Source organism: Pipistrellus kuhlii, unplaced genomic scaffold (genome assembly GCF_014108245.1).
Source record: "Pipistrellus kuhlii isolate mPipKuh1 unplaced genomic scaffold, mPipKuh1.p scaffold_m20_p_44, whole genome shotgun sequence".
Lineage (NCBI taxonomy): Eukaryota > Metazoa > Chordata > Mammalia > Chiroptera > Vespertilionidae > Pipistrellus > Pipistrellus kuhlii.
The window spans coordinates 2,916,263-2,941,695 of NW_023425545.1; the positions used below are offsets into that span (position 1 = coordinate 2,916,263).

General features: G+C 66.7%; 4 protein-coding genes across 12 annotated transcripts; 1 reads left to right on the plus strand and 3 right to left on the minus strand.

Annotated features, from left to right (window-relative positions):
• ANAPC11 (anaphase promoting complex subunit 11) lies at window positions 1-24,548 on the plus strand. Of its 3 annotated transcripts, none has more exons than XM_036412400.2 (3): window positions 1-79; window positions 412-531; window positions 4,051-4,344. In XM_036412400.2, the coding sequence occupies exons 2-3, from the start codon at window positions 423-425 to the stop codon at window positions 4,194-4,196; spliced, it is 255 nt and encodes an 84-aa protein (XP_036268293.1). In that variant the 5' UTR covers window positions 1-79; window positions 412-422; the 3' UTR covers window positions 4,197-4,344. The 3 variants fall into 3 exon arrangements, with proteins under 3 accessions (XP_036268293.1, XP_045428289.1, XP_045428288.1); XM_045572333.1 differs by lacking the exon at window positions 1-79 and adding an exon at window positions 131-198; XM_045572332.1 differs by lacking the exon at window positions 1-79 and adding an exon at window positions 24,506-24,548 and having other exon boundaries at window positions 205-531; window positions 4,051-4,214.
• Window positions 5,663-11,012, minus strand: PCYT2 (phosphate cytidylyltransferase 2, ethanolamine). 3 transcript variants are annotated; one of them, XM_045572284.1, is made up of 14 exons: window positions 10,848-11,012; window positions 9,302-9,390; window positions 8,977-9,138; window positions 8,794-8,839; window positions 8,517-8,601; window positions 8,321-8,365; window positions 8,130-8,180; window positions 7,607-7,748; window positions 6,831-6,913; window positions 6,552-6,629; window positions 6,392-6,457; window positions 6,232-6,297; window positions 6,038-6,126; window positions 5,663-5,958 (listed from the first exon to the last, which is right to left on the minus strand). In XM_045572284.1, exons 1-14 carry the CDS (start codon window positions 10,934-10,936, stop codon window positions 5,847-5,849), a joined length of 1,203 nt encoding a protein of 400 aa, XP_045428240.1. In that variant the 5' UTR covers window positions 10,937-11,012; the 3' UTR covers window positions 5,663-5,846. The 3 variants fall into 3 exon arrangements, with proteins under 3 accessions (XP_045428240.1, XP_036268203.1, XP_036268204.1); XM_036412310.2 differs by having other exon boundaries at window positions 5,666-5,958; window positions 8,794-8,860; window positions 10,848-11,010; XM_036412311.2 differs by lacking the exon at window positions 8,130-8,180 and having other exon boundaries at window positions 5,668-5,958; window positions 7,607-7,745; window positions 8,794-8,860; window positions 10,848-11,009.
• On the minus strand, window positions 11,337-16,481 carry SIRT7 (sirtuin 7). 2 transcript variants are annotated; one of them, XR_004983435.2, is made up of 11 exons: window positions 16,329-16,481; window positions 16,116-16,253; window positions 15,905-16,009; window positions 14,286-14,356; window positions 14,139-14,211; window positions 13,763-13,861; window positions 13,449-13,685; window positions 13,223-13,303; window positions 13,000-13,106; window positions 12,568-12,652; window positions 11,869-12,045 (listed from the first exon to the last, which is right to left on the minus strand). XR_004983435.2 is itself a non-coding variant. In XM_036412312.2 (10 exons), exons 1-10 carry the CDS (start codon window positions 16,419-16,421, stop codon window positions 11,847-11,849), a joined length of 1,203 nt encoding a protein of 400 aa, XP_036268205.1. In that variant the 5' UTR covers window positions 16,422-16,481; the 3' UTR covers window positions 11,337-11,846. The 2 variants fall into 2 exon arrangements, 1 of the variants encoding a protein (XP_036268205.1); XM_036412312.2 differs by lacking the exon at window positions 12,568-12,652 and having other exon boundaries at window positions 11,337-12,045.
• On the minus strand, window positions 19,446-24,771 carry MAFG (MAF bZIP transcription factor G). 4 transcript variants are annotated; one of them, XM_036412367.2, is made up of 3 exons: window positions 24,562-24,771; window positions 20,651-20,713; window positions 19,446-20,567 (listed from the first exon to the last, which is right to left on the minus strand). In XM_036412367.2, exons 2-3 carry the CDS (start codon window positions 20,684-20,686, stop codon window positions 20,115-20,117), a joined length of 489 nt encoding a protein of 162 aa, XP_036268260.1. In that variant the 5' UTR covers window positions 20,687-20,713; window positions 24,562-24,771; the 3' UTR covers window positions 19,446-20,114. The 4 variants fall into 4 exon arrangements, with proteins under 4 accessions (XP_036268260.1, XP_036268258.1, XP_036268259.1 ...); XM_036412365.2 differs by having other exon boundaries at window positions 24,558-24,771; XM_036412366.2 differs by lacking the exon at window positions 24,562-24,771 and adding an exon at window positions 23,477-23,644.
• Window positions 24,772-25,433: the final 662 nt, after the last annotated feature.

The window sequence follows — 25,433 nt, forward strand, 5'->3', positions numbered from 1 at the left end:
TGGGCGGGCGGGACTGAGAGCTGCCGGGCTGCGAGCGCGCTCCTTTCAGACCTTCCCGCGCGGAGCCGGCGAAGCAACTGTAGGCGGGCGGCGCTGCGCGCGGTTTAAAGCCTCCCGGGGGCGGGGCGGGGCGGGGCGGGGCGGGGCCGGCTCCCCGCCCTTCCCCTCGGCCGACCCCAGCCCCTGGCGGCTTCCTGGGTGAGCTCTGGGCGGGGCGCGGTGGGTCCCTGTCTGTCCGCGGCCCCGGAGGCCCGGCTGGTGGCGGCAGCTCGGCCCCTCGGCGGCCTCCGCACGGGCCCGAGTGCGGTCCGAGCTCTGCGGCGCCCGGGTTCCCGCGGCGACCCCGGCCCCGGCCCCTCGCGGCGGGGTCGCCCCGCAGCCTCGGCCGCAGCGCGCTCTCCTCGCCCGCAGGCCCCGCCGCCATGAAGGTGAAGATTAAGTGCTGGAACGGCGTGGCCACTTGGCTCTGGGTGGCCAACGATGAGAACTGCGGCATCTGCAGGATGGCCTTCAACGGCTGCTGCCCGGACTGTGAGTGCCCCCGCCCCGGCGTCTGCCCTGGGCTCTGGGGTCCCTCTGGGGTCCCCCTGGGCTCTGGGCTCTGAGGTCCTTCTGGGCTCTGGGGTCCCTCTGGGCTCTGGGTTCTGGGGTATCTCTGGGCTCTGGGGTCCCTCCCCTGGAGAAAAGCTGGCAGAAGGAAGGTCGGAGGTTTGGGTCCGAACGTGGGTCAGGACGCCATCGTTTTGTGAGGGGTCCGGGCTGGGGCACATGTGGGGCAAAGAGCGGGGTTGAATTCTTTGAAAACAATGGGCCAGAAAAGGAGTTTTGTAAGGAGACACATCCCCCCGGACGGAGGGGCCGTGAGGAAGCTCGGCTGGGCCTCCTGGATGGGGGACGCGGTTCAAAGTGGTTGATAAACTGGCCCCTCACCCCTGCGCTTCCCCCGGTTCCGATGCGCCCGCCGCCCTGCCCGCTGCCTGTTTGATCTTTTTGTCTTTTTAGCTGCTTGGTCTGGAGCAGCCTCTTTCTCTCTCTCTGACCTCCGACCCTTTAGGAAGCTGGTGTGTGTGTGAGTGATTTGCTGACCATCAGGTTTCACTGGATTTCTCCTTTGTGGTCCCTTGTTTCCTGCCTGTTCTGCCAAGTAGAAATATTTTGCTGTCTATTTAGGTCCAAAGCAGACGTTTGCTGCGGTGGGTTGAGTTTTTCGTCAGACCCAAGGGAACACAGAGCAGAAGCCAGGGGAGGACTCGGCCATGGGCCGGGTGCCCTGAGGAAAAGGCGGGGGGCTGAGGCCTCCCCCCCGCCCTGCAGTGACCAGGCCTTTTCTGTGGGGCTGAGTGCCCAGAATAGCGACAGGACTTAGCTTCTCACAGTGAAATGCAAACCTCGGTGGAATGTTAGTGCAAACGCTATTTTATTTTTAAATATATTTTGTTGATTTTTTACATAGAGGAAGGGAGAGGGATAGAGAGTTAGAAACATTGATGAGCAAAAAGAAAAAGAAAGAAAGAAGAGAAAAAAAGAAACATCGATGAGCAAATGCTATTTTGTTCCAGGCTTAATCTCATCTGCTTTGGGGGGAAATCTTATCACCAGGAGCTAATCCGTCCAGATCCGATCACCCGGGTGGGCAGAGCCGGAGGTAGCCATTGATTGGCTTTACTGAGTGTTTTTTAATCCATTTTATTTATTTATTTAGACAGATAACTGCCTAGTTTTTATTGCATAATCATAAATTTAACTCTGCAACCCAGCTAGACTGGTAAGGAGAAAGGAAATGATGGAACCCAATAAACTGGCAAGAGCACAGAGATGATGGAGCATTCCAAGCAAATTGGGGTGAAGGGGTGCTCTCCTGAGCTACAGAAGGAATGGTCTGGTGGTGAAGATAAAACAGTCAGGTTCATTAGAGTTGTCCACCGTCAGCAATGGCCATCTTCTTGCTGGTCTTGCCATTCCTGCACCCAGATTGCTCTGTGGCCCTCACAACATCCATGCCTCCCGTCTCCTGGCCGAAGACCGCGTGCTTGCCATCCCACCGCTCAGGTTGGCAGAGCGATGAAACACTGGGAGCCATTTGTGTCAAAGACAGCATGCCAGGGCCTGTGTGTTTCAGGATGAAGTTCTCGTCCGCAAACTTCTCCCCATGGGTGGACTTGCCTCCTGTGCCATTATGGCATGTGGAGTCACCACCGTGGCACGTAAGCCCCGGAATAACTGTGAAAGCAGGAATCTTTGTAACTAAATCCTCTCCACCCGGTGCTCAGAGCACGGGGTTTCCTGCTGTCTTTGGAACTTGGTCTGCAAACAGCTCGAAGGAGACACGGCCCGAGGGCTCACCCCCCACGGGATGTCCAAGAACTCGGCCAGGTTAGCTGTGGCAGGTCACCGGCGTCTGCAAAGCTTTTAACTCATTTAAATTGTTGCCAAGGGCTCACAGGCCAGGGAGCTGAGGAGCTTTTGCAACTTTCTTTTTTAAATATTTTTATTTTTTACAGAGAGGAGGAGAGAGGGATAGAGAGCTAGAGACGTCGAGAGAAACATCGACCAGCTGCCTCTTGCACACCCCCTACCGGGAATGTGCCTGCAACCAATGTACATGCCCTTGACCGGAATCGAACCTGGGACCTTTCAGTCTGCCACTGAGCCGAACCGGTTTCGGCTCTTGCAACTTTCTAAGCAACGGATTGTACATTCTGGAAAGAAGTCTTCAAACGTCTTTTTGGTGGCACTGCCCTGGGGTGAGGTTGGTGGGTGAGTGAGCCTGTGTTCAAGATGGCACCAGGGCCTGCAGAGCCCAGCGAGCACCATCCCAGCTGGCCCGGAGCTGGGTGTCTGTGGACCCTGCCAGCTGCGGGCAGGGGAGCATTGGTCTGACCGGTGGGCTGCCGGTGGTTGCTGAGGGAGCCAGCTGGGCTGTGTGGGGCATCTGACAAGCTCAGGTGCTTCCTGTGAGACTAAGTGGGTTTCTCTCGCGCAATGGGAGTCCGTGTGGGAACCCAGAGCACCTGAGGCCGAGTCCGCTCCGCGGCCCAGCAGCTCTGAGTGAGAGTCCCGTGACTGAGTTCTTACTGAGGAGGTCGCCATCGGACGCTGGCAGCCCTGGGAGACTGCCTCTGCCTGTGGGCTCCCGGGACCCAGCAGTGGGCCGGCTGCTCCTGCTCTCCTCCTGTTTGTAAGGCACCTGAAAGGCCCTGGGTGTGGGGGTGTCCCATGCAGTGGGCTCCTGGCACAGGCAGGGAGTGAGGTGTATAATTTTGTGTTTTCTAAGTGTATAGTTTTCTGGTTGTGTCATAAAAGCTTCAGGAAGCAAGTGGTATTGTTAGAGGAAATTATTTTAAAAGGTTGCCTGGCTGGCAGGGCTCAGTGATTGAACCTCAGCACACTACTTGCTCTGTCTTGGGGATTCCCTGAGCCCCAAAACCATCCCATAGGCAGTCTCACCCAAGCTGTTTGTAGCTGCTTTTCCAAATGAATGGCATGTCCTGGCTCAGGCTTCAGACTTTGCTAAAATCTCACAAACAAGCAGCAAACAAGCAGCAGCTGGTGTCAACTATCAACAAAAGACCCAAGACCCAGCAACCTATGAACCAGGAGGTCAGGGTTTGAATCCGTCAGGGCCCAGGCGCAGGCCCAGGTTTTGGGCTCCATCCCCAGTGTGGGGCATGCAAGCAGCCTGTCTCTGATTCTGTCTCATTGATGTTTCTCTCTCTCTCCCTCTCCCTTCCTCTCTCAAGTCAATAAAAAATTAATTTTTTTTTTTTAAGAAAGAGGCCCAGCTCCCGCTGCGCTGAGACAGTCCTGTTGCAGGTCGGGTGGCCACGCTGCAGTGCCTGCTGATAGGCCAGCGGTGGGGGCTGTGGGCCAGGCCAGGGCTCCTCCTGCCACTGATGCCCCCCAGCCGCTCTCCCTGGGTGGGGCTCACACGGGGGGGGGGTGTGTGTCCCTCAGAATCAGGGGTGACTCCTGCAGTTGTCTTCTCCCTGTGGTCCCGGCCGGTCCCGCCTGCTGCTGCCTGCCTTTGTGACCGCGCTCTTGTCCCTGCAGGCAAGGTGCCGGGCGACGACTGCCCGCTGGTGTGGGGCCAGTGCTCCCACTGCTTCCACATGCACTGCATCCTCAAGTGGCTCAACGCACAGCAGGCGCAGCAGCATTGCCCCATGTGCCGCCAGGAGTGGAAGTTCAAGGAGTGAGGGCCCGGCCGCTGGAGGCCCGCCCCCCCCTCCGCGGACCCCAACCGGCCGGCGGACACCTTTACCCAGCGAGTCTCATTGAACCCCTCTGCTCCTGTTCCCTGCCTGTGGGTGTGAACATTCTCATGAATAAACACCTCTGGGTGCCGCTGGGCCCTGAGTCACTACCTGGGAGGCAGAGGAGCGCAGCATCAGCCGGAAGAGGGGCAGGAGCGGGCCTGGTGGCCCCCGAGGCCCTGGGGGCTGTTCCTGCCCGTGGGGAGGCGAAGGAGCCACGGGTCAGGGGCCTGGGGCTCAGGCAGCTTCTCACTGGTAAGCCGAGCTGGTTTGGGGGGCCTGGCCAGGCAGGTGCTGGCGCTCCGTCTCCATCCTGTCCCCACCTCCTCGCTGTGCCCCCAGCCCAGGGACGTGTCCCACGTCAGGCTGTGTCAGGTGTCAGGGCGACAGCCCGTGGGAGGCTCCTGTGGAGGCAGCTTCTGGGTGGAGCCTGGGTTCCCAGGGGCTGTGGGAGCCTTTGACAGGGACTCCTTCCACCCTTCTCAGTGTCCCGGGGTAACACCCTCTGCCTAGTGGGCGTGGTTGCCGTGGGCCTGTCATTCCCGGGGTGAGCAGACAGGGCAGTTCACTGGGAGGGGCTCCTGTCCCGAGTCTGGCACCACCTCCTGCCCCATTGATGTGCTCACAGGAAAGGAGGCCCTGGGATGGTCGGCTCCACTGAACCCAGCCCAGTGCCCGGCCCAGAACCCCCTATGGGGCCTTGGCAACGGCTGCTGTCCCGGGACACGGGTGTGACCAGGATGTCCGGAAGCAGGCGTGGGAGGAGGGGCTCCTGACAGCCTAATGGCCAATGTCACCGGCTGGGCCAGAGCTGGCACCCCACCTGGTACCCCCCGGGCCTGGCTCACTTCCCTGCGGGCACTGCCTCTGGCACCTGTTCTCGGGCTCCCTGCCAACCTGCTTGGCTCTGGAGTCACGGACATGGCTACCACCGCCGACGCCTGGAGGGCCTGCAGCTCCCAGGGCTTCCGCCTGGTCCTGGCTGCCCGGACCCGGGCCCAGCTTCCCGCCTTCCCGCTGGGACAGGCGCTCCAGCCAGAGGGGTCTGTTTGCCAGGTCACAGCTGCCCCGCTGCCTGCTGCTGCCCTCTGGGCGGTGGTGGGAGCAGGGCCGACAGCTGACACAGAGCACCGCCCACCAGGTTTATTTGGTTGCACATTAGGCACAGAGGCGAGGAGAGTGGGGGAGCAGGAGGCGGCCGGGAGTCGCTCAGGACACCAGGGCAGTGAGGGCGGAGGCGCCGTGCAGAAGCGGCCGGCCTGCACCCAGACAAGTGCAGCCCCTCAGGTCCTTGTCCCTGAAGTGGACTCGCCGAGCTGGGCGCCAGGAAGCATGGCTGTCTGCAGCCTCCGGGGGGCGGACGGGGCCCAGCAGTGCAGCCGGGTGGAGGGAAGCTGGCCCTCCGCGGTGCTGGCCCTCCCTCCGTGCAGCCTAACGGAGGGTCTGAGGGGCGCCATTCAGGGAGGGGAAGGCAGGAACGTCCTCACCGGCCCTTCAGGGCCGCTGGTCGGGGCTGCAGCTGAGAACACGCGAGCCCGCTGGGAGGCAGGAAGCAGGACAGGGGGGCCAGCCAGGCTCCTGGGACGTCCTCCCTCAGAAGGCGACGTGGCTCCCTCTCTCGGGCAGCTCCTCCTGCTGCTTCACGGCCTCCAGGAAGGCCAGCTCCTTGGCCTCCTTCTTCTGGTTCCGGGCCTCATACTCCAGCCTGGGGCGGGCGCGGGGGCGGGGCCGTGAGTATGGGGCAGCCCGGCCTCGGGCTCCGCTTCCCCAACGCGGGGCCTCACCGGTTCTTGATGATGCGCTGGACAATGAGGTCCGTGGTGAGGTTGCTCCCGCTGTCGATCTGACGGAAGATGCCCCTTTTCTTGGGCTCCTGAAGGGCGGGGACGGGGGAGGTGAGGGGGACACTTGCTCCTGTGAGGCCCGGGGGGCAGTGGTCCCACCAGCCCCAGCAGCAGGCGCCCGGCCGCGTGCCCACCTGGTACGGGTCGGAGCCGTCCTTGTCAGGCACGATTTCCGTCTTCCCGTGACACACCAGGTCCACCTGCAGAGGGGCCGGTCAGAGAGCCCTCCCGGGACCACCCACAGGGCGCCTGCCCCACCCAGCCCAGCTCCCCGCCCGCCGCTGGGGGCCGCACCTTGAAGTGGTCCAGGAGCTCGGCGGTGACCGCGTAGGGGGCCCCGATCACCACCTCTGACACGTACTGTGGGGACGCACCGCTGTTAGCGAGGACCCCGGGCCCCGCCGGGCCTCGTCCCCGCCGCCAGGCCTGCCCCGCCCGCCCCGCCCGCGCTCACCCGGCACGCCAGCACGCTCAGGGTCCGCTCGTGCAGGTTCATGATGGGGTAGTTCTTGCCCTTGTAGTGGTTGACCTCCTAAGGCCAGAGGGGCGGTCAGCAGGCCCCTGCCAGCGACCCCGGTGGGGACCGCCTGGCGTGGGGAGGGCCCCGCACACCGCCCTGCCCGAGGCCCCAGCTCAGCTCGTCTCCTCTGCCTCCGTCAGCAGCTGGGGCCTCGCTCCCCATGGGCTACCGAGCCCCCCTCAAGGCTCCCCACGACGGCTCCCGGGCTGTGACCTGGTCGAAGTGCAGGCCGGCGATGACGTAGGGCCTCTCTGCCAGGCCGTGTGCCTTCGCCAGGAAGTCCACGTGCCCTATGTCTGTGCCCCGTTCAGGAACAAGTGAAGACAGGCCGCTACCCTCCCACGCCCCCCCCCCCCCCCCCCCCGTGCCCCGAGCTGCCCCCGGGCGGGAGGTCGGAGGCCCCCATGGCGGGAGGTCAGGAGGTCCCCATGGCGGGAGGTCGGAGGCCCCCATGGCGGGAGGTCAGGAGGTCCCCATGGCGGGAGGTTGGAGGCCCCCATGGCGGGAGGTCAGGAGGCCTCCGGGGCGGGAGGTCAGGAGGCCCCCATGGCGGGAGGTCGGAGGTCCCCATGGCGGGAGGTCGGAGGCCCCCATGGCGGGAGGTCAGGAGGTCCCCATGGCGGGAGGTCGGAGGTCCCCATGGCGGGAGGTCGGAGGCCCCCATGGTGGGAGGTCGGAGGCCCCCGGGCGGGAGGTCAGAGGCCCCCATGGCGGGAGGTCAGGAGGCCCCCAGGGCGGGAGGTCGGAGGCCCCCATGGCGGGAGGTCGGAGGCCCCCGGGGCGGGAGGTCAGGAGGTCCCCATGGCGGGAGGTTGGAGGCCCCCATGGCGGGAGGTCAGGAGGCCCCCGGGCGGGAGGTCGGAGGCCCCCATGGTGGGAGGTTGGAGGCCTCCGGGGCGGGAGGTCAGGAGGCCCCCATGGTGGGAGGTTGGAGGCCTCCGGGGCGGGAGGTCAGAGGCCCTCCAGGGCAGGTGGGCAGCGGAGGATACGGAACAGGTCGAAGGCGCCCGCCACGTAGATGATGGTCTCCCCCGGCTGCGGCTCCTTCCCGGAGGCAAACTGGATGATCTTCCGGGACGTCTGCAGGAACTGGGACACCCCGGTCCAGGGGTTCCGCCCCCCCGGGCACTGCAAGCGAGAGGAGGCGTGGTCAGCCACAGCGGCCGCGGACGGCCTCGCCTGTCCCCTCGCTGAGCCCGGTGGCTGCCATGCCTGCCGCCTGCTGGGAGGCACCGGTGTGGCATGGAGGCCGCAGGCGTGGGGCTCCGGGTCAGGACTAAACCCAGCCCAGCCGCCAGTGCCCACGGGCTCAGGTGCTGTTTGCGGGCAGGTGTCTCAGGCAGGGGCACGTAGGGCTGGCCAGTGCCTGGGACACGGCTGGGCTGGACAGGGGCCCTGTGGTTGGTGGGACTGTGGCTCCGCCCCGTGGCCACAGCAGGCATTGCAGCCGCCACCACCTAGGTCTAGGAGGGGGGCCTGCGACACGGCACCTCAGGCCACCGCTGGTCACCTGGAGGAACCTTCTGAGAAAAGCATCTCCCTGGCAGGCGGCAGGTGAGGGGGCTGGAGAGGGAGAGAGGGCCAGGCCGCCAGGTCAGAGGCCTCGGTGGGCCGTCCTTGCTCCTCCAGGCAGTGCTGGTCAGTACCTGGTCAGCGCCCGGAGGCAGGGAGCCGGTGGTGGCCGTGGCTCCGGCAGCACTCACCTTGCCGAAGCTGTCTGCGTACGCCCGGTACTCCGAGGACATCTCCTGCAAGGAACGGGGAGGGTTGGGCCGGCCCCTCCAGATGAGGCCACGCCCAGGACACTGAAGCCACAGCCTGGAGCTCAGGAATGCAGGCGGCTGCGCCTCCCCCAGCCAGGTGCCTGGTGAGGGCCCTCGGAGGTCCCACCCGCCTCACCTGGCCGCTGTGATGGGCCTTGGTCATCAGCAGCATGCGGCCCACGAGGTCCGTGGTGGACACGCCCTGGGTGCGCTTGCACTCTCTGGGGACAGAGGCAACGAGTGGGCGGAGCTCTGGGCCACGCCTCCCGGCGGCGCCATGCAGGCAGCGTTTCCCTGAGGCTCTGGGTGAGAGAGAACTGGCCGCTCTGCAGTGCAGCCCCCATCCCACCACGACCGGGGGACACAGCCGTGGCCGCACACCCCCGCCACCGGGAGCGGCCTGTCGGGCTCACCTGTACCTCCCTGCCTGCTTCACCTCCTCGTAGGTGTCCCGGCCGTCTACAGTTAGGGTAATGTCATCTAAGGTGACAGGCACACGGAACAGGTGTTAACCCACAGCCTCAAGCGCCTCAGGGCACAGCCCGTCCCGGCTGCCCGAGGCCTGGGCTCAGGCTGCGCCCCCGCCTGCCACTCACTGCCGTGGACGCAGAAGTCGCAGCGGAACTTGTCCAGCGTCTCCAGCGTGGTGACGTAGGGGGCCGCCGGCACCACCTCGTCCACCCACTTGATGGCCTTCACCATCTTGTACCGCTCCTCCTGCGTGAAGACAGGGGGCCCCTTGTGCTTGGAGATCTCCTCTAGGGCCAGAAAAGGGGAGGCAGGAGGTGACACGGAGGCCACCGACCACCCCGAGCGGCCACACCGTCCTCCTGGGCCACACCACTCAGGGCCCCGCCCCCACCAGGATCCCAGGATGCTGGGGCCCCTGGCGAGTGGGGGGAGGTGGGCACAGCCCCTCACCATCGGTGTGCACGCCCACGATGAGGTAGTCCCCCATGGCCCGAGCCTGGCGCAGCTGGTTCGAGTGGCCGTAGTGCACCATGTCGTAGCTGTGGAGAGGGCGGGCGGTGAGGCCGGGCGGCCCGTAGGCGGTGACGGCACAGGCTGGCCGCCGGGAGCTGCTCCCAGGGCCGGCGGAGGCTGAGCTCGGAGGGGAGGGTGCTCGGCTCTGCCAGCCGGGCCCGGGGTAAGGGCAGACCTGCAGGTCCTGAGGACTGAGGGCACACGCACAGCTCTGCCCCTCCCACATTCACAGCACCTCATTCGGCTGTAGAATGAGAGGTGAGCTAACCTCCCTACCACCCTGACAGGTGGCCAGTCTCTGGGGCCAACAGGAAGCAAAGTCTGACCAGTGAGCGGGGCAGCCGCCTGATTTGGAAACCTGTGAGCCACCAGGAGGCCAACACTTCCTCCCTGGCACCTGGTTCCAGAGCTTTTAGCCTCAATGCGGCCTGGCTAAGAGTGCCCTCGGCTGAAGGCCACAGATGGCAGCCGCTGTCCGGCCAGGTCCCACCTGCTCGGTGTGCTGGGGCGGCCACACTGCCTGGCGGCACCCTCCAGAGGGTCCCAGCCTCCGGGCTGACCCTGCCTCCACCTCCGCCACCTGTCACCCCCCTCTCACCACACCGGCCTGGGGGTCACAGGGCTCTGGCCCTGGAGTAAGGGAAGAGGGCAGTCCAAACCGGGGGCACTGGGGCCGGGACCCCATCCCCACTGGAGGCCCTGGGCCCCGGCGGGTCCTGTCACTGCAGCCCTGCGGCTGTGACCTGCTGGGGCAAGCACCTGGCCCAGCCAGGGCCAAGGTCAGAGTCCACAGACACACAGCCACACTCCCCGGCCCCAAGGTGACTCAGGTGCAGGTGGCCGGCCGCCAAGGGGGTGTTTCCCCCTCTGCTTCCATCAGCTCAGGTTTGAGGAAGCTTCGTGGGTGGCAGGCTACCAACTGAGCCCCAAACATCACCCTGCTCTGCTGTGCGGCTCCCAGAGGACCCACGGGCTGCACGGGGGGTGGGGGTGGGGGTCTTGGGTCCCACTGTTCCCGCGCTGACGCTGCCCAGACACCCGGGCGACCCCTCTGGTCCTGCGCAGGGCACGTCGGGGAGCCTGGCACAGACCCCGGGAAGGCGGCCCTGAACGGACTAAAGCCACCAGATCGGAAGCGCGCGACCTGCGCCACGGCGGCCCCCCTGGGCCGCGGCCGGGTCGGTGCGCAGCCGCTGCCGATCGCGGGGAAGGCGCCCCTTCCTCCGGGAGGCGCTTCTCCGGGAGCCGGTCCCCGGGCCGGGCCAGCGCCCGCCTGCGTCCCGGACCCGCTCGCCCGCTGCCGTGCGGGGGCGGCCCGGGTCCCGGGCGCCCTCCATCCGGGAGCCGCAGCCCGCGTCCGCCGCCGGCCGCCCTCCCCGCCGTAAAGGCCGCCCGAGGCCCCGGGCGAGCGCGGCTCAAGACGCGCCTCGGGCAACAGCGCAGCCCCCCCGCCCCGCCCGCCAACGCCCGCCGCCGCGCTCACCAGCCGTCACACCACACCCGCACGGCGGCCCGGGCCCCCGGGCCCGGCGGCTCGGCGCCGCCCGCCAACCCGTGCCCGTTGCGGATCATGTCACCGGCTGCGGCGCGGCACGGACGGACCCCAAACTCCGAGCGGCCGCCGCCGCCCCGCCCTGCGCACGCGCCGTCACACGGGACTCAGCCGCCACGGGCGACCAATGGGGAGCGCCGCCCCGCCCCTGGGCCCCGCCCCACCTGTCTCACGCGGCCAATGGCGAGCACGAGCGGCCTCCGATTAACCGAGCCCTGCCCTTCCGCTCGCGGCCAATGGGCTGCGCCTCCAGAACACGGCCACGCCCACCCCTGCCTGCAGCCAATGGCGCACGCGCGCCGTCCCTGGGCTCGCACCTGGCTTAGGGCGCGGGGCAGAGCCACCTGGAGTGCCTCCCGCCCCGCCCCGCCCCGCCGAGGAGCCCCGCGGGGCCTGGCGCCTCACAGCGACGCTGGGACAACAGTGCAGAGAAGTTTATTAGCAACAAAGAGGTCTGCTGAGAGCTAAGGTTCAAAACCAGCCCTCGGCCGCAAACCAATACAGATAAAGGTTTACTATAAAGTCAGCATCTTTAGTAAGAAGTAGAAATAGGGTGGAGGCCCCTGAGACTGGCCTGGAGGAGGCGGCAAGGCAGCAAGTGCTTCCCCTTGGCTGGCCAGGTGAGAGGTACCTGGAGCTCTGCTCACAGGAAGGCGTGGCGGCCACCTCTGAGTCAGACTGGATGGGCCACTTGTCAGCACCCAGGCCCTCCGGTGGGGGGTGCGGGGGGGCAGGCAGGACAAGCACAGCAGGGCCACGGGGCTCCCCACCAGGACAAATGGCTAAGCATGTCGCCGTGACCACGTCCCCCACCCCCGAGCGCTCTCCCTGGACCCGTGGGGCAGTCCCAGCCTTCTGGGTGCCAGCGGCCCGGACCCGAGGTCCAGCCATCTGCAAAGTGCCGGTTGCTGTTCCCAGTGGAGCACCAGGTTATGTCACTCTCCTCCTCTTGGTGCCTTTGGCGCAGCCCCTGCCAAACCAGCCACCCCGGACAGGGGCCGGGCTGAGAGGTGCCCCCTGGTCACCGGGCAAGGGCTCCTCCAGACTCCGGCGCAGTGACTTCCGGCTGTGGCTGCCCTCCTCGCCAGCCCGCAGGGGAGTCGCCAGGGAGAAGATGGGATCCTGCCACCTGCCGAAAAGGGAGAGCTGGGTCCGGTGTGACCTGAAGCCGCCTGGTCACAACCTGCCCCGGGACAGGAACCTGACTGAGGGACCCTGCGCCCGCCCCGTCCTAGCTGTGGCAGCTTTGGTGGAGGTGGCCCCACCGTTCCTGAGCTAGAGGGGCAGCCCCAGCCTCCGCAGAGCGCGTCCTTGGCTACGGCAGGCACGGCAGCTCAGGTGGAGGCAGGCATCCCAGCAAGGATGAGTCACTGGCAGCTCTGGGCCCTTCCTCTCACGGCGAGGCCAGGGGGCAGGGGGACCAGACCCTCTCCCCCTTCCCAGACTGACAGGTGGGAAGGCCAGCTGACTAGGGAGGTGTGGCCTACGGGCTCCCGGGTGAGGTCATGTGTCTGAGATGTAGAACCACATATTATAAACGTAAGATACAGATAAGCACTGATAAGGAAAATGAGCTAAGTTAATGTAAAAAAAAAAAAAAAGTACAGAACACGATAGGCCCACATCACAGAACACCACACACATAACATACAAGAATTGCCAGGCCCAGAAGGTGAGGGATCCTTAATTCTTGAACCCTTTGATTAAAAGAAGTTACTGATTTCCCCTATAAGACCCTGGAAATTCACAGAGAGAGAAAGTGTAAACTTTTTACTCCACACACACACGTCTAAATCATCACACGCTCTGTATTTACGCTCCCCACACCGAGGGCCCTGAGGGCGCCCAGCCTGTGACGGGGCCTCCCCTCTGGGCCTGAGGTCAGGGGGAGCATCCAGACACACCCCGTCTACGCCCTCTCCCCACAGGAGTCCCCACAGCCAGGAACCGGGGCTGGCCCCTGCAGAGCCACCACACCGCAGGCACGCCTCAGACAGCTGGCAACGCCTCAGACTTCCTCCACGCTCGGCTCGAGAGGACAGACACCCATCCACACAGGGCAGGGACTCCGCGCACCCCTCACCTGCTGTAGGAGGGGATCTCCAGGCCCAGCTCGTCCATGAGGAGCTTCATGACGTCATCACACTTCCCGTGGAGCTTCAGGGCGGCCCAGTCGTCCTTTGGGGTCCACTGGGGACGGAAGGGGGAGGCAGTGAGGTCAGCAGCCTGGGTCCTCTCGGCTAGCCCCCCAGGGCGCACGGGGGACGCCCCGCGGATGAAGGACGTGCCTCTGGGCAGCGAGGTACCTGCAGGTTCACAATGTAGAGCTTGGGCCGCCGGCTGGGGGGCTTGGTCATGCACCAGAGGCGTGGATACTTCTTCAGAACCTGTGGGGACGGATGGACGACAGACAGACCACACACACACCAGGGACGGGCTATAGGGAGCTGGGCTCTGTGCCGCGCCGGCCAGCTGCCAGCAGGTCCTCCCTGCACCCCCACCCCACCCCACCCCCCGCTCCCGTCTGTGTACCTTTAAGCTGGAGCCCAAACACAGGATCGTGTCTGCTGTGCTGGCCGCCTGGGTGGCCGCCTCCCAGTTCAGAGGCTGCCCCAGGGTGCCCCTCTCCCCAAAGTGCACGATGGTGTCGCGGAGCGGCGCCCCGCACTTGTGGCAGGCCCGGCCGGTCTGGTGCCGGTGCAGGGCGGTGCGCTCCGTCACGTCAAACACCCGCACGTACTCCCGGTTGGGAGTGCAGGCCGTGCAGACCTGAGGAGGGAGGGCACGTGAGTGGGGCGCTGTCCCCCCGAGCCCCCGCCCCCGCCCCCGCCCGAGGGGCCGCTCACCTCGATGTACATGTTGCCGTGGAGCTCGGAGATGGCCGAGCGCGGCAGCCCACTCCGCAGGTGGAGACCGTCGCAGTTCTGCGACACCACGTGCTGCACCTGCGGGCACAGGGCGGTGCTCGGAGGAGGCGGGGCAGCCCGGCGGGGCAGCCCTCCTGTGCTGGGCGGCCGAGCCCCCAAACCAGGGGCAGCAGCTGGTACCAGCAGGATGCAGGAGGCCCCCCGAACAGCTCTGGGGCAGCCTGGAGGTCAGCGTCTGCACCCCTTTCCCTTGCAGAGGAAGCGGGAGGCTGAGAGCTCAGCCAGGAGGCCACGCCAGTTGGTGGGCCCACGCCGAGGCACGGCAGGTGCACGGCCAGCCACGCAGGGCGCTTACCAGCTTCTGCTCGTGCAGGCGGGCGATGCTCATGTGGGTGAGGGTGGGCTCCGCCTCACTCAGGTCGGCGGGGCTGCGGGGGAGAGGGAGGCGGGCGTCAGGCTCCCGCTGCCCCGCTCCGCCCGGGGGGGCTGTGCGGGCGCTTACCTCACGTGCCTCCCTTTCCGCAGCAGTGTCCACACCCCGTTCGGACCCCGGTAGTCTGGGATGGAGGCAGCCTGTGTGTTCAGGAGGAAGACGAGCCTGTGAGCAGGCACCACTGAGGCACCGACGGCCCCGGAGCAGGAAGCAATGTCTCTCCCCTCTCGTCCCAGGCCGGCCCTGCACTCAGCCCACGGGGGACCCTCGTCTGCCCGCCGGAGCCCAGGGGCGGTGGATCTCATGTCCTTCCCTAGCTGGGCCCGCTGCCACCTGGTCCTCCAGCCTGGCTCTGCAGCCACACTGTCCGCCAGCCTGAGGGGGAGCTGGTCAGGCTCCTGTGCCCGGTGCTAGCCGGCGCAGAAGGAAGGTGAACCACTAAGTGGGACCCCTCCCCTGTCCCAGCCTGGTAAGTACTTGCTGCCCTCCCTCCACCAAGACTGCAAGCCTCTCCAGGTGAGATCAAAACCTACTGAATTTCCCAATCCCCAGGCCAGGGAAAGGAGCCAGGGAGAGCCAGGGAGAGCAGGCGCCAGGATCCAGGGGCCCTGGGGCCCTCAGGCTGAACAATCTGGCTTCCGGGGAGCCCTGTCTCCTTCCTGCTCACGTCCAATCGGCAGCTCTGACTCCGTGGAGGAGTGGAACGCTCCCCGACAGTCCCGCTCAGAGCACACGGAGAAGCGCAGGAGGCTTCGGGCAGCCGCTCGGGGCTCCTTAAGAAGGGGTGTCACGTGACCGCTTCAAAATGACCTCCTGCACATGGGGGGTGCAGGGCCGCGGCCAGCCTGCTGGCGGGTGAGTGGTCGAGGTCGATGCAGCAGACGCCTTCCTTCGGAGGGGCCCTGCACTCATCCTGCTGGGAGTGCTGCTCGCCTCTTCCCCATAAAGCCTCACCCATCCTCAGGGCTGGGCCCGGGCCTCCTCCTGCCCCAAGCCAGGCCCTCACCCGGCTGGCTCCACGGACAGGCATTCGCCTCCGCGCCTTCCGATGTCATGTGCGTTCCCTTCCGGGCGGAAAGCCTGGGTGTGCCCTCTGCTGGGCCTCCTCGTAGGACACACGCAAACTCCCCTCAATCAGGCAAACATGGGCCACCCTCCCTGTCAAAGCCAGTCACGCATATTCCCCAGCCCAGGGAAGCTTTCAAAACCCAGCGCTCTCCGGCCTCACCTGGTGCACCCCGATTCGCACTGCCTTGCTTTGCACTCACCTCCCTGACACTCAGAAGGACAGCGGGTGGGGGGCCAGGACACAGATGTGGGCTTAGCACTCCCTCAGGCCCCTGGGTCAGCGCCCTGACCTCCTCACCTTTAAATGAGGTGCCCGCCGGTGCTAAAGCTGTTACGTCCGCTTTTCCGTCCCTTCCTTGTCTCTAACTGGGCATAACACAGGCTTCAAGCCTGTAAACGTGCTCACCTACGAGCGAAGTCCCAAACGCAGCCACTGCGAGCTTCTCTAAGACAAAAGGACCTCAGCGCCGCTTGTAAAGAGAATTTTTGGCGAATGGAGTCCTGTACTCTGTCCGTGGGTCAGACGCCCAAAAGGGGGCGCCCCGGACCGCCCGTCCCAGCCGCGCGAGCTTCCCGGGGCCCGGGGCCCGCCAGGTGCGCGGCGTCCGCCTCGCGCCTACCGTGCTGATGCCCGCGCCCGTGTAGACCACCAGGTGCTTGGCGCCGCGCACGGCGCCCGCCAGCTCCCGCACCTTCCTCCGCAGCTCCTCGGGGTCGTCGCACACCTGCCGGGACCCAGGCAGGCGGTCAGCCCTCCCGCCCGCCGCCGCCCCATCCATCCCCCAGGAGCCGGGCCGGCGGCGGCGGCGGGCGGGGCGCCGCGGGACTCGCCTCCTCCTGCCGCCGCTTCAGGCCTTCGCGCCGCCGGCTCCGGCCTTGCAGCTCGGTCACCAGGTCCTCGCTCTCCGCCAGCAGCCGGCCCTCCTCCGCGCTGCGCTCGGCCGCCTCCTTCCTCAGGATGCGCGACACCTGCGGGCGCGGCGGGCGGTGAGGGCGCGGGGCGGGCGCGCGGCGAGGGCGCGGGGCGGGGCGCGGGGCGCGTACCTGGCGGAGGCGCTCCCGCTGCTGCTCCTCCCGCAGCCGCCGCACCCGCTCCGCGGCTTTGCGTTCCGAGCGGCTCGGACCCCCGGCTGCCATCGCTCCGGGACGCGCGCTTCCGCTTCCGCCTCCCGGCAGGCCCCGCGCACCGCATGCGCGAGACCCGCCCTTCCGACCCCGCCCCCCGCCCGCAGCCCCCAAGGAAGCACCTGCGGCTCTTTAAAAGGCGTTTATTGGTCATATACAAAATAAAGAAAACTCATATGTCACAAACATACACTATGTACAGCAATAAATACCTGCGCCCGGCCCGCGCCCCCGGGACAATAACTTACAATAAATACTGCGCGGGGCGGGCGGGCCCCGGGGCCCCTGCACCCCTCCCGGCGGCGGCCTCCGCGGCGGGCGGTGGACCGAGGGAGAGCGGGGCCCACCGGGCAGCCCTTGTCCTGGGGCCCGAAGGTCCGGAGGAGCGCTGCACCCGCTCCGTTTGGTTAAAGGCTTGCGGGGCGCGCAGAGCAGGGGGCGGGGAGGGGGGGCCGGGCTGCTCAGCTCGGGGGGCACCCCCGTACCGAGGCTGCTGCTCCAGGGCGGTGCCGCCGTGCGTCCGGGCCGACAGGGACAGCACACGCCCAGGACACGGGCCAGGCCCTGTCCCACGGGCACACCCGTCTCCCCATCTGTTCCCAAACCAGACAGCCAACAGGAAGGCAAAAACGCGCCAAAAAGAATTATTCCGTGGCTTCTGAGGGGAAAAAATCGTTAATGTGTTGGTTCCTTTCACTAAACCACAGCCCAAAAAAGTAACTTACAAGATCCCAGGGCGGAAATGGTGCTGGAGGCTGTGGTTCAGGCTGCCCCGCTGTGGAGGGAGCCCTGGCCAACAAGCCAACTCGGAGCTGGAGACCAGATGGGCTCGACCCGTCCTGGGGCCCCAGCAGCCTGAGCCGCGGGGCTGGGCACTGACCCCACCAGGAACCAGCACACCTCGCAGCTGCCACCCGGGGCAGCCGTGTCTTCCCACCTGTACAAAGGGCAGTGCCAGCTGGAGCAGCAGCTGGGCCTGGGCGGGAGCTGACCCGAGCCCACAGGTTCTGCTCTGAAATTGAGCGTCCATGTTGGGGTGCGGGCGGAGTCGGGGAGGGGAGGGGCACAGCATGGTTTACTTAGTGGACACGATTGGGATTCTTGGCTCTGGCCAAAGCCCTCGATTCACTGTGTCAGGAGAGAGAGGGAACACAGCACAGTCACGGGGGAAGAATAAGGAACAGGGATCAGACACACCAGTCACAGGTGGACACAGAACTACTGGGAAGAAGCCAAGGGGAGAGGAGAGTGGAGGGGCCCCTGCAGGGCTGGCATGACGAGAACTGGATGCTCCCCAAACCCAAGGGGCAGCTGCTTCCAACCCAAAACCCTGCCAGGGACACGGCCTCACCAACTCCAGAAGCTTCTGCAGACCAGACCCACGACCTGCCGTTTCCGCTCAGCACCACCCACTCTCACCCTCCTCACCACCTCTGCCCTCCCCCTCCAGGCACAGCCCGGCAGAGGGGCACAGACACCCGCTCCCGGCCAGGACAGGGGAGCTGTCCGTCACATGGACGCTGTCCCTCCCACCCCAGGGCGGGCAGCACCTCTCTCTAGGGACTGACTGCTGCGACGCGATGCCACCGCCACCTGTCGCAGGGACCCTGCCAGACAGGCAGCCTGGAGAGGAGGCCATAGCGGCTGGAGCCAACGGTCAGTATCTCCACGGCAGGCTGAGCGGCACGACCAGGACGGCCTCTGAGCAGCCGCCGGGACAGAAGCCGCCAGTACGCCCTGTCCCCATCAGGCCGCACTACCGTGCTCTTTCGGGATCCAGGGCCCAGAGCAGCCAGCCAGCACCCCGGGAACAGGCCAAGGCCCACAGAGACGGCCCGAGCCTCGGGGGCAGACACCACAGACAGCCCCCGCGGGAGCCCACGAGCTCTCACGCCGAATCCGGAGACTGGCTGCCTCGGCCGCGTGGCCGGGACGGGGAGGCGGCTCAGCCCGAGAAGCACCTCCACGGCCGAGCATCGGATCCCTGGAAGACAGACCCCAAAGCAGGCGGAAGAAGGCCCGAGGCCGAAAGCTGCCAGCGTGTTCGGGGAGAGGACAGGCCCTGGCCCAGGAGACTAGCCCTTGTCTGACACAGGTGGAGACCCGCAGGCAGGAGGAGCCGCCCCAGGTGGGCCCCCAAAACCACCTGGTTCTGCCTGGAAGCACCGCCCCGCAGCACAGACGGTTCTGGGAAAAGGGAGCCCCTGAGTGGCCCCAGCCGAGGCGGCTGACTGGACACCAGGAGGAAGATGGCGGGGGGGGGGGGGGGGGGGGCAGCAGCGAGATCTGCAAAGCCCCACCCAGGGCCAGAGGCGGGGGCCCGGGAGCAGCGGGGGGCCCAGAGTAACTCCCATCTCACCTGCCCAAACCTGACACACATGCGAAGCCGAGGACAGCAGGGTTGGGACCTCCTAGAAGCCAGGGGGCAGGCGGGGAAGCTGGAGAGGCTGGGCTGGTGGGCAGACACCCCCCCAAACTGCTGAAGCGGGTCCCAGCCCGGCACCCGCACCCCAGCCCCTGCCCGGCAAGCCAGAGCAAAATACAACCAAATCCAAAACAAATACAGGAAAACAGACACAAGTGACACCACAGGTCAAAGGTCACCAGAAGCACCAGCACAGACGCTGCACAAGACCTCACCAGGCACGGAGGACGCGGCCGGAAGCGGGGCGCGGCGGATAAGTCACTTTCGGTGCAATCGCCAAAGTCAGCAAGGAGGACGTCGGGGCGCCTGTGTCGCTCGCGGCTTCGTGTGTTTTTTTTTCTTTTTTCTTTTTTAAACTAAGTTTTATAAATAACATCTGATAACTCTGTGTATATAAAAACTAAACTCCAACAGCCACAAAGACTTGTCTGTAAGTTTACAAGAAAGGGCTTTTTTTTTTTTAATTTTTTTTAAACTAGCCAAGTTCCTATTATACTTTCTTCCCTTTCCCATTTACAGGGTCCAATGTCCTTGCTTTTTTTTTTTTTTTTTTTTTTTTTTTTGTAAAAAGACAGTTTTATAAATACTCTGCAGCTCTCTTTTTTCCTTTTCTTTAGCTCTTAAACATATAATTTAATAACTTCGTAAAAGGAACTTCTCTCTTAAATAAAGGGCTGGGTAACCACACCGACAGGCCATGTAAACAGCGACGCGGACCATCGCGGGGCACGGGACACACCTCACGCACGCTCACGGCCAGTGATTTGGTCTTGGTCAGTGCAAGGCGTCAGGCGAGCATGCCCAGGCCCCTGGCCCACAGCTACACGGCGCCCCCTGCCGGGAGCCCTCAGGACGCCCCGCTCCGAGGAGCAGAGTCCATCTGAGGGAATGCCCAGCCCCCCGCCGGCCCACAGCCGTCAGGGCCCGGGCCACTGGAGGCAGAGCAGCCTCCTGCCCTGGAGCCCTGCCTGCACAGGGACGCCGAGTCCCACAGCTCGCTCGCTCCTCTCTGCTCCCAAAGGGCCGCCTCCGGGTCACCCCCTTGGCCTTGGTACAAAGGGGCAGGGGCCACCCCACGGCACCGCTGAACTGACCAATCCCAACACACAGACACACGCTGACAACACGAGACCGAGGGCCCGGCCGGCGCCCGCCGGGGTGCGGGCTGTGCTTCGCAGGGGAGGGAGGAGGTAGGACGGGGAGCGGGGAGGGGGACAGGGCTGCTTATGTGCCGCGTGCCTCACGGCCCCTCCCAGACCCGCCGGGGCCAGCGTGCGCCCCTACGACCGGGCGTCCGTCTTGGACTTGACTATGGTGATGACGCTGGTGGCGGCCACTTTGCCGGGGACGAGGGGCCCCAGGCTGGCGGCCAGGGGGCCCCGGGCGGGCGCCACGGGGCCGCGGGCCACGGTCCTGGCGAAGGTCTGCAGGGCCTCGTACTTGGAGCGCAGGGCGTCGAGCTCCAGCTTCATGCTGGCGTTCTCCGAGGCCAGCTTCTCCACCTCCTGCTGCAGCTCCGCCTTCTGCTTCTCCAGCTCCTCCTTCTGCGTCACCCGCTTCACGCGGCAGCTGGCGGCGTAGCCGCGGTTCTTGAGCGTGCGCCGCCGCTGCTTCAGCTGCACGATCTCCTCCTTGGACAGGCCCCGCAGGTGCTGGTTCAGCTCCCGCACCGACATGGTCACCAGCTCCTCGTCCGTCAGGCTGGTGCCATTCTCACCAGGCTCCCGCTTCACCTGGGGCACAGCGCACCGGTCAGGGCCCCGAGCCACCGGCCCGGCGCCACCCCAGCCCGGGACGCGCCCGCCTGCCCGCTTACCTTCAAGGCCTTGCTTCCTTTATTGGGGGTCGTCATAACCCGGGGGCGCAGCGAGCAGGCACTCTGCGGGACAGGGGGCGGAGGGTCAGGACCCTGGGCACCCCCATCCTTGCCCCCACCTGCCCAGTCCCCAGTACCTGGCCCCAAAGATCGACCTTTGGCCCTGAGCAGGGCTGCTCCCCGTCTGCCTGCCCCTAGGAAGCCAGAGGAGGCCAGGAGGGCCCAGGGGAAAGGGGGACTGAAGGGCAGGGAGGGGGGCAGAGGCGAGGAAAGGGCCGGGGAGAGATCCGAGGGTCGAGGGGCCGGCCTAGAAGGAAGCCCAGAGCTTTAAAAATAACCCGTGTCACCCCAGAGCGGCTGTTCCTGGCGAGTCATGCTGACTCAGCACTTCCCTTGCTCCCTCACCGCCTGGCACTCCCCAGGCCGCCAGCCAGCACAGCCCCAGGGGGCCTGCCGCCAGAGCAGAGCTGCCGGGACCAGAAAGGCCGGCGGCCGACAGCAGGTGAGGGCGAGGGCCGGAGCCAGGAGCCCTGCACGTGGGCGGGGCCAGCCTCTGCAGCACAGACCTGCGTGGGCCTGGGACGCCGCCCCGCTCCCACGAAGGCTCAGCGGGTCATCCCCACGGGGCTGGGCAGAGGGGAGGGCGAGGGGCTCCCGATCCTGACGGCTCACTCTGGAGCCCTAAGTGGCTGTCCAAGCTTCGGGGAGCTCCCACCTCAGGCGGCAGGCGGGCGCGGCAGATGGAGTAACCATCCTGTGGGTTTGGGTTGCAGCAGCGTGTGCCCGGCCCTCCCTGTCCAGGGTGTTTCACAAGAGCCCCCGCGGTGAGCCATCCGGGGGGCCACTCTCAGCCTCCTGCCCGGCGTCAGCACCCACAGGGCAGGGCACACAGGTGCTAGACCCCTTCCCCACACCCCACCTCCCTTCCTGCTTCCCAAAGCCCAGCCACGAGCAATTCTGCACGCCTCGTCCTGCACCTCCTGGCTGGGCCGGCCGCCAGCAGACTGGCTGTCTCCCCCCCACCCCCGGGCCCCCCTCTGAGCTCCGCTTTCCGGGTTAGATGCGGGAGGTGATGGCTGCAGGGTGAGACAGACCAACAGACCCGTCTGCCTCCTGGGGGGCGGGAGTGGGCTTCTCACCCTCACGGGGAGCTGAAGTGCCGGCTGGGGAGGTGGAGGCACAAGTGGGCTCCACGGCAGGCCCACCCCAGCCAGCCCGGCACCAGGAGGCCAGGGGCGAGGAGCCATGCCCACGGGGCCGGGCCCTCCCGCAGCAGGAGTTGGGCTGCAGGGACGCTGCTCCGGGTCCCGCCCCGAAGGAAAAGCCTTGGCACCAGCCTGTCCCGCCCCCGCGCCCCCGCGCCCCCACGCCCCAATGCTGAGCACAGCGGTGACTTCCTGAAGAGATCACAGGAAAAGTGCCTCCTCGACAGATTTCACCTCCGCAGAAGGCCTGAACTCAGCACTAGTGCCGCCAGCAGCCTCCTCATCAAAGGTGTGAGGGGAGCTCGGGGGAGGGGCAGGCCTCTGAAGCCAGGGCTGGGCCTCCCGGCCGGCCCCCGCCCCCCTGAGGACACAGGGACACACGGACACACACACACACACACAGACGGGGCAGACAGCCTGGCCGGGCACAGGTGAGGGCTCAGGGCACCTCTGGAAGCTAGGCTGCCCCACCCTCCGGCCATCCTCCTTCCTTCACGCCCCCAGGGCAGAGTCCACTCGGTGGCCCTCAGCTGCCCCAGCACCTGGGACCTCCCGCGGCCCAGAGTCCGTCAGGAAGGGCAGAGATGCAGGTAGCCAGCTCTTCCCCTCGGCCCAGACTCCAGGCCAAGGACACGAGGCGAGAAGACAGCCGGCTCCCGCTCCTCCTCCAGGCTGGCAAACCCGGGGCCAAGCCTCCGGGGCGGGCCTGGACCCCAGCCCAGTCCTGCCTCCCTCCCCGCGCCCTCAGCCCCTAAACGCCACTCTGAGAAAAGTAAAACTTCCACGGAAGCATAAGTAACTGAGAAGCCTTAAAAAAAAAGTCCTCCTCCAGTGTGGCTCAGTAGCTGAACGGTGACCTAGGAACCAAGAGGTCGCCTATTTGATTCCCGGTCATGCAGGAGGCAGCCAATGGATGATGCATCTCTCTCACTGATGTTTTTCTCAGACCCCTCGTCCTTCCTCTCTCTCTAAAAGTAAAAATCAATAAAGACATGAACAAACAAAAGGAAGGAAAGAAATACCCCTCCCAGGGCATACAATTACAGCCAAAAGATCAGCTGAAGTGTTTGAAAACACCTGGCATCTCTAAGCCCCGGGCCCGTGTGTGTGTGTGTGTGTGTGTGTGTGTGTGTGTGTACAGGGTGGGGCAGAAGCAGGTTTACAGTTGTTCGTGTGGAAAACAATGCAATTAACAAACAGTGCAAGAATAAACTCCAGGTTTCACGGACTCAAAGCAGTAAACCTCCTTTTGCCCCACCCTGTGTGTGTGTGCTGGTGGGGGGCAAATCTCTGCAGACCCGAACCCCTGGGCCAGAAGGGTCCTCTGCGCTGGTCCAGACAAAACACCCCTGCACCCTGGGAGGCCAGGAACTACCCACACACCTGGGCGAGGTGCCCGGGACACCCCGCCCTCGAGCTGTCACTCCCCAACCCTCCCCACCCACCAGGGCCACATCCCTGCTCACCTGCACCACGCGGAGCCCGGAGCTCCGGGGGACGGCGCTGGGGTGATGGGGAACTGCCTGCTTGCCCCCCAGCCCCCTGCTGAGCCCCGAAAGCGCCCTCCACCTGCAGCCTCCCCCCAGAGGCCCAGCTGCAAAGGGGGGCAGGACCTGCTCACCAAACACCTTGGTCCCCAATGTCTACGGCCCGCTGCTTCCTCTCATTTGCAATTTCCTGGTAGAGCTGCACCTGCTGCCAACTGTCCCGTCCGCGGCCAGCGGGCCTCGGTACAAGGTGTCCTCTGCCCGCTCTGCCCGGAGCCCCGGGCTCCCTCCCCGCCGGACCCCACCCTCCCTCCTCCCGCCCCCGGGCGGCCCCTCCCGCGGCCTCTCCGGCTCTCAGGTCCCCACGGCCCTCGCCTCCCGCCGGGCGAACGGCCGCGCCCAGACCCTCGGCGGGCGGGAAAGCCGCTCCCGCCGCCGGCCCCGCCCCTTCCGCGGAGAACTAGTTCCCAGTTCGGGGAACTGTCCGGGCCGGGCCGGCGGGGCCGGAGCGGAGCGCCCGCAGCGGGAGGACAGGCCAGGGGCTTCGCGTCCGCTGCCCCGTCCCCCGCCGCCCCTGGAACCTCCGTCCGGGCTGAGGGCGGCGCCCGGCCCGGCCCGGCCCGTTCCCACGGCCTCGCGCCGCCGCCTCGTGCCCGGCCGCCGAGGCCCGGCCGCGCGGACCCCCGGCGGAGCGGTGACCTCATGCTGATGACTCAGCAGCCGCCCGCGGGCTCGGGCGGCGCGAGGAGCCGGCCCGGCGCGACCGGGGTCGCCCCGCGCCCCCCGCGCCGCCTCCCCGGCCGCCAGGGGCCACGGCGCCCGGGGAGGCGCCCAGACACCTGATGAATCAGCAGCCCCGACCCAGGCGGCCCGCTGCTGCGCCGGCCCGGGCGCCCCCCTGGACCCACCCTTTGCTCCCGCCACCCCGGCCGCCCTCCCTCCGGGGCCCCCGGCCCCCCGGAGCCAGCCGCGCCGCCCCGCCCGCCGCCCTCGCCGGCCCCCGCCCCCCGCGCGCAGGGCCAGCAGCGCCCGGCGGGGAAATCGAGGCACGGGCGCCATCGGGGAGCAGGGCAGACCCGGGGCCGGGGGCGCCCGGCCAGCGCCGTCTGGGCCCGCCGGGAGGAGCCGCGGTCCCGCCGGCTGCACCCCGGCCCGGAGCCCCCGGCCGCCCCCGCCCCCGCCCCCGGCCCGCCGGCCGGGCCGCAGCGCACTCACCCTCCACACTGCGGGCCGGGCGGGCCGAGGCCGGGGCGGGGGCGGCGGGCGCTCCGAGGCTGCGTGGGGAGGGCCGCGCGGGGGCTCCGCGCCCGGGATGGGGCTGGCCGCCTGCGCGGGCCGGGCCGAGCGCGCTGGGAAGGCCGGGCCGGACCAGGCTCGGGATCCGCCGCCGCCGCCGCCGCCGCCGCCGCTCCACAGACGTCACATGATGTTTGGTCACGTGGGCTCCATTCATGAAGCAGCGTCGCGACCGGCCGGGGCTTAAAGGGGAAGGCGCGGCGGCGGCGGCGGCGGCGGGCGGCGGCGGCGGCGGGGCGTGGTCGTACTGGGCCTGCGCACTCAGCCGCCGTCGCCCTGGCAACGCGCGCCCTGCCCGAGCGGGGTCTCGCGGTTCCAGCCGGGAGCGCGCTCTCCTGAGGCCACGCCCCTTTCCCGGCTCTGGGGGCGGGGCCAGGCGGCCCGGGCGCTGATCAATCAAAGGCCACGTGTCCCCGCCGCTCCACCTGCTGGGCCGGGCCGGGGTCTGTGCTGGGGGGTCTGTGCGGGGGCGCGCTGGGCGGGCCGGGGTGCACCCCCGCATGCCGCCCTGCTCAGGCCTGGAGGCCACCCCGGCGGAGACGGGACGGGCGCAGTCGTGCCCCTGCTTTTTGTTGTGCCTTCCCGTCCGTTTTTCTGGTTTCTCCTCTCGCTCCCTTTGTCCCCAAAGCGCCTCCTCCGCCCACCCGCGGCGCTGGGCCCTGGTGCTAAGTGGGCCCCGGGGAAGGGGAGACTGATGACAGGCCTGCAGCAGCTCTCCTGATCTCCCCCTGGGACATCCCCGGCTGACACCACCTACAGCCCACACCACCTACAGCCCTACACCACCCACACTAC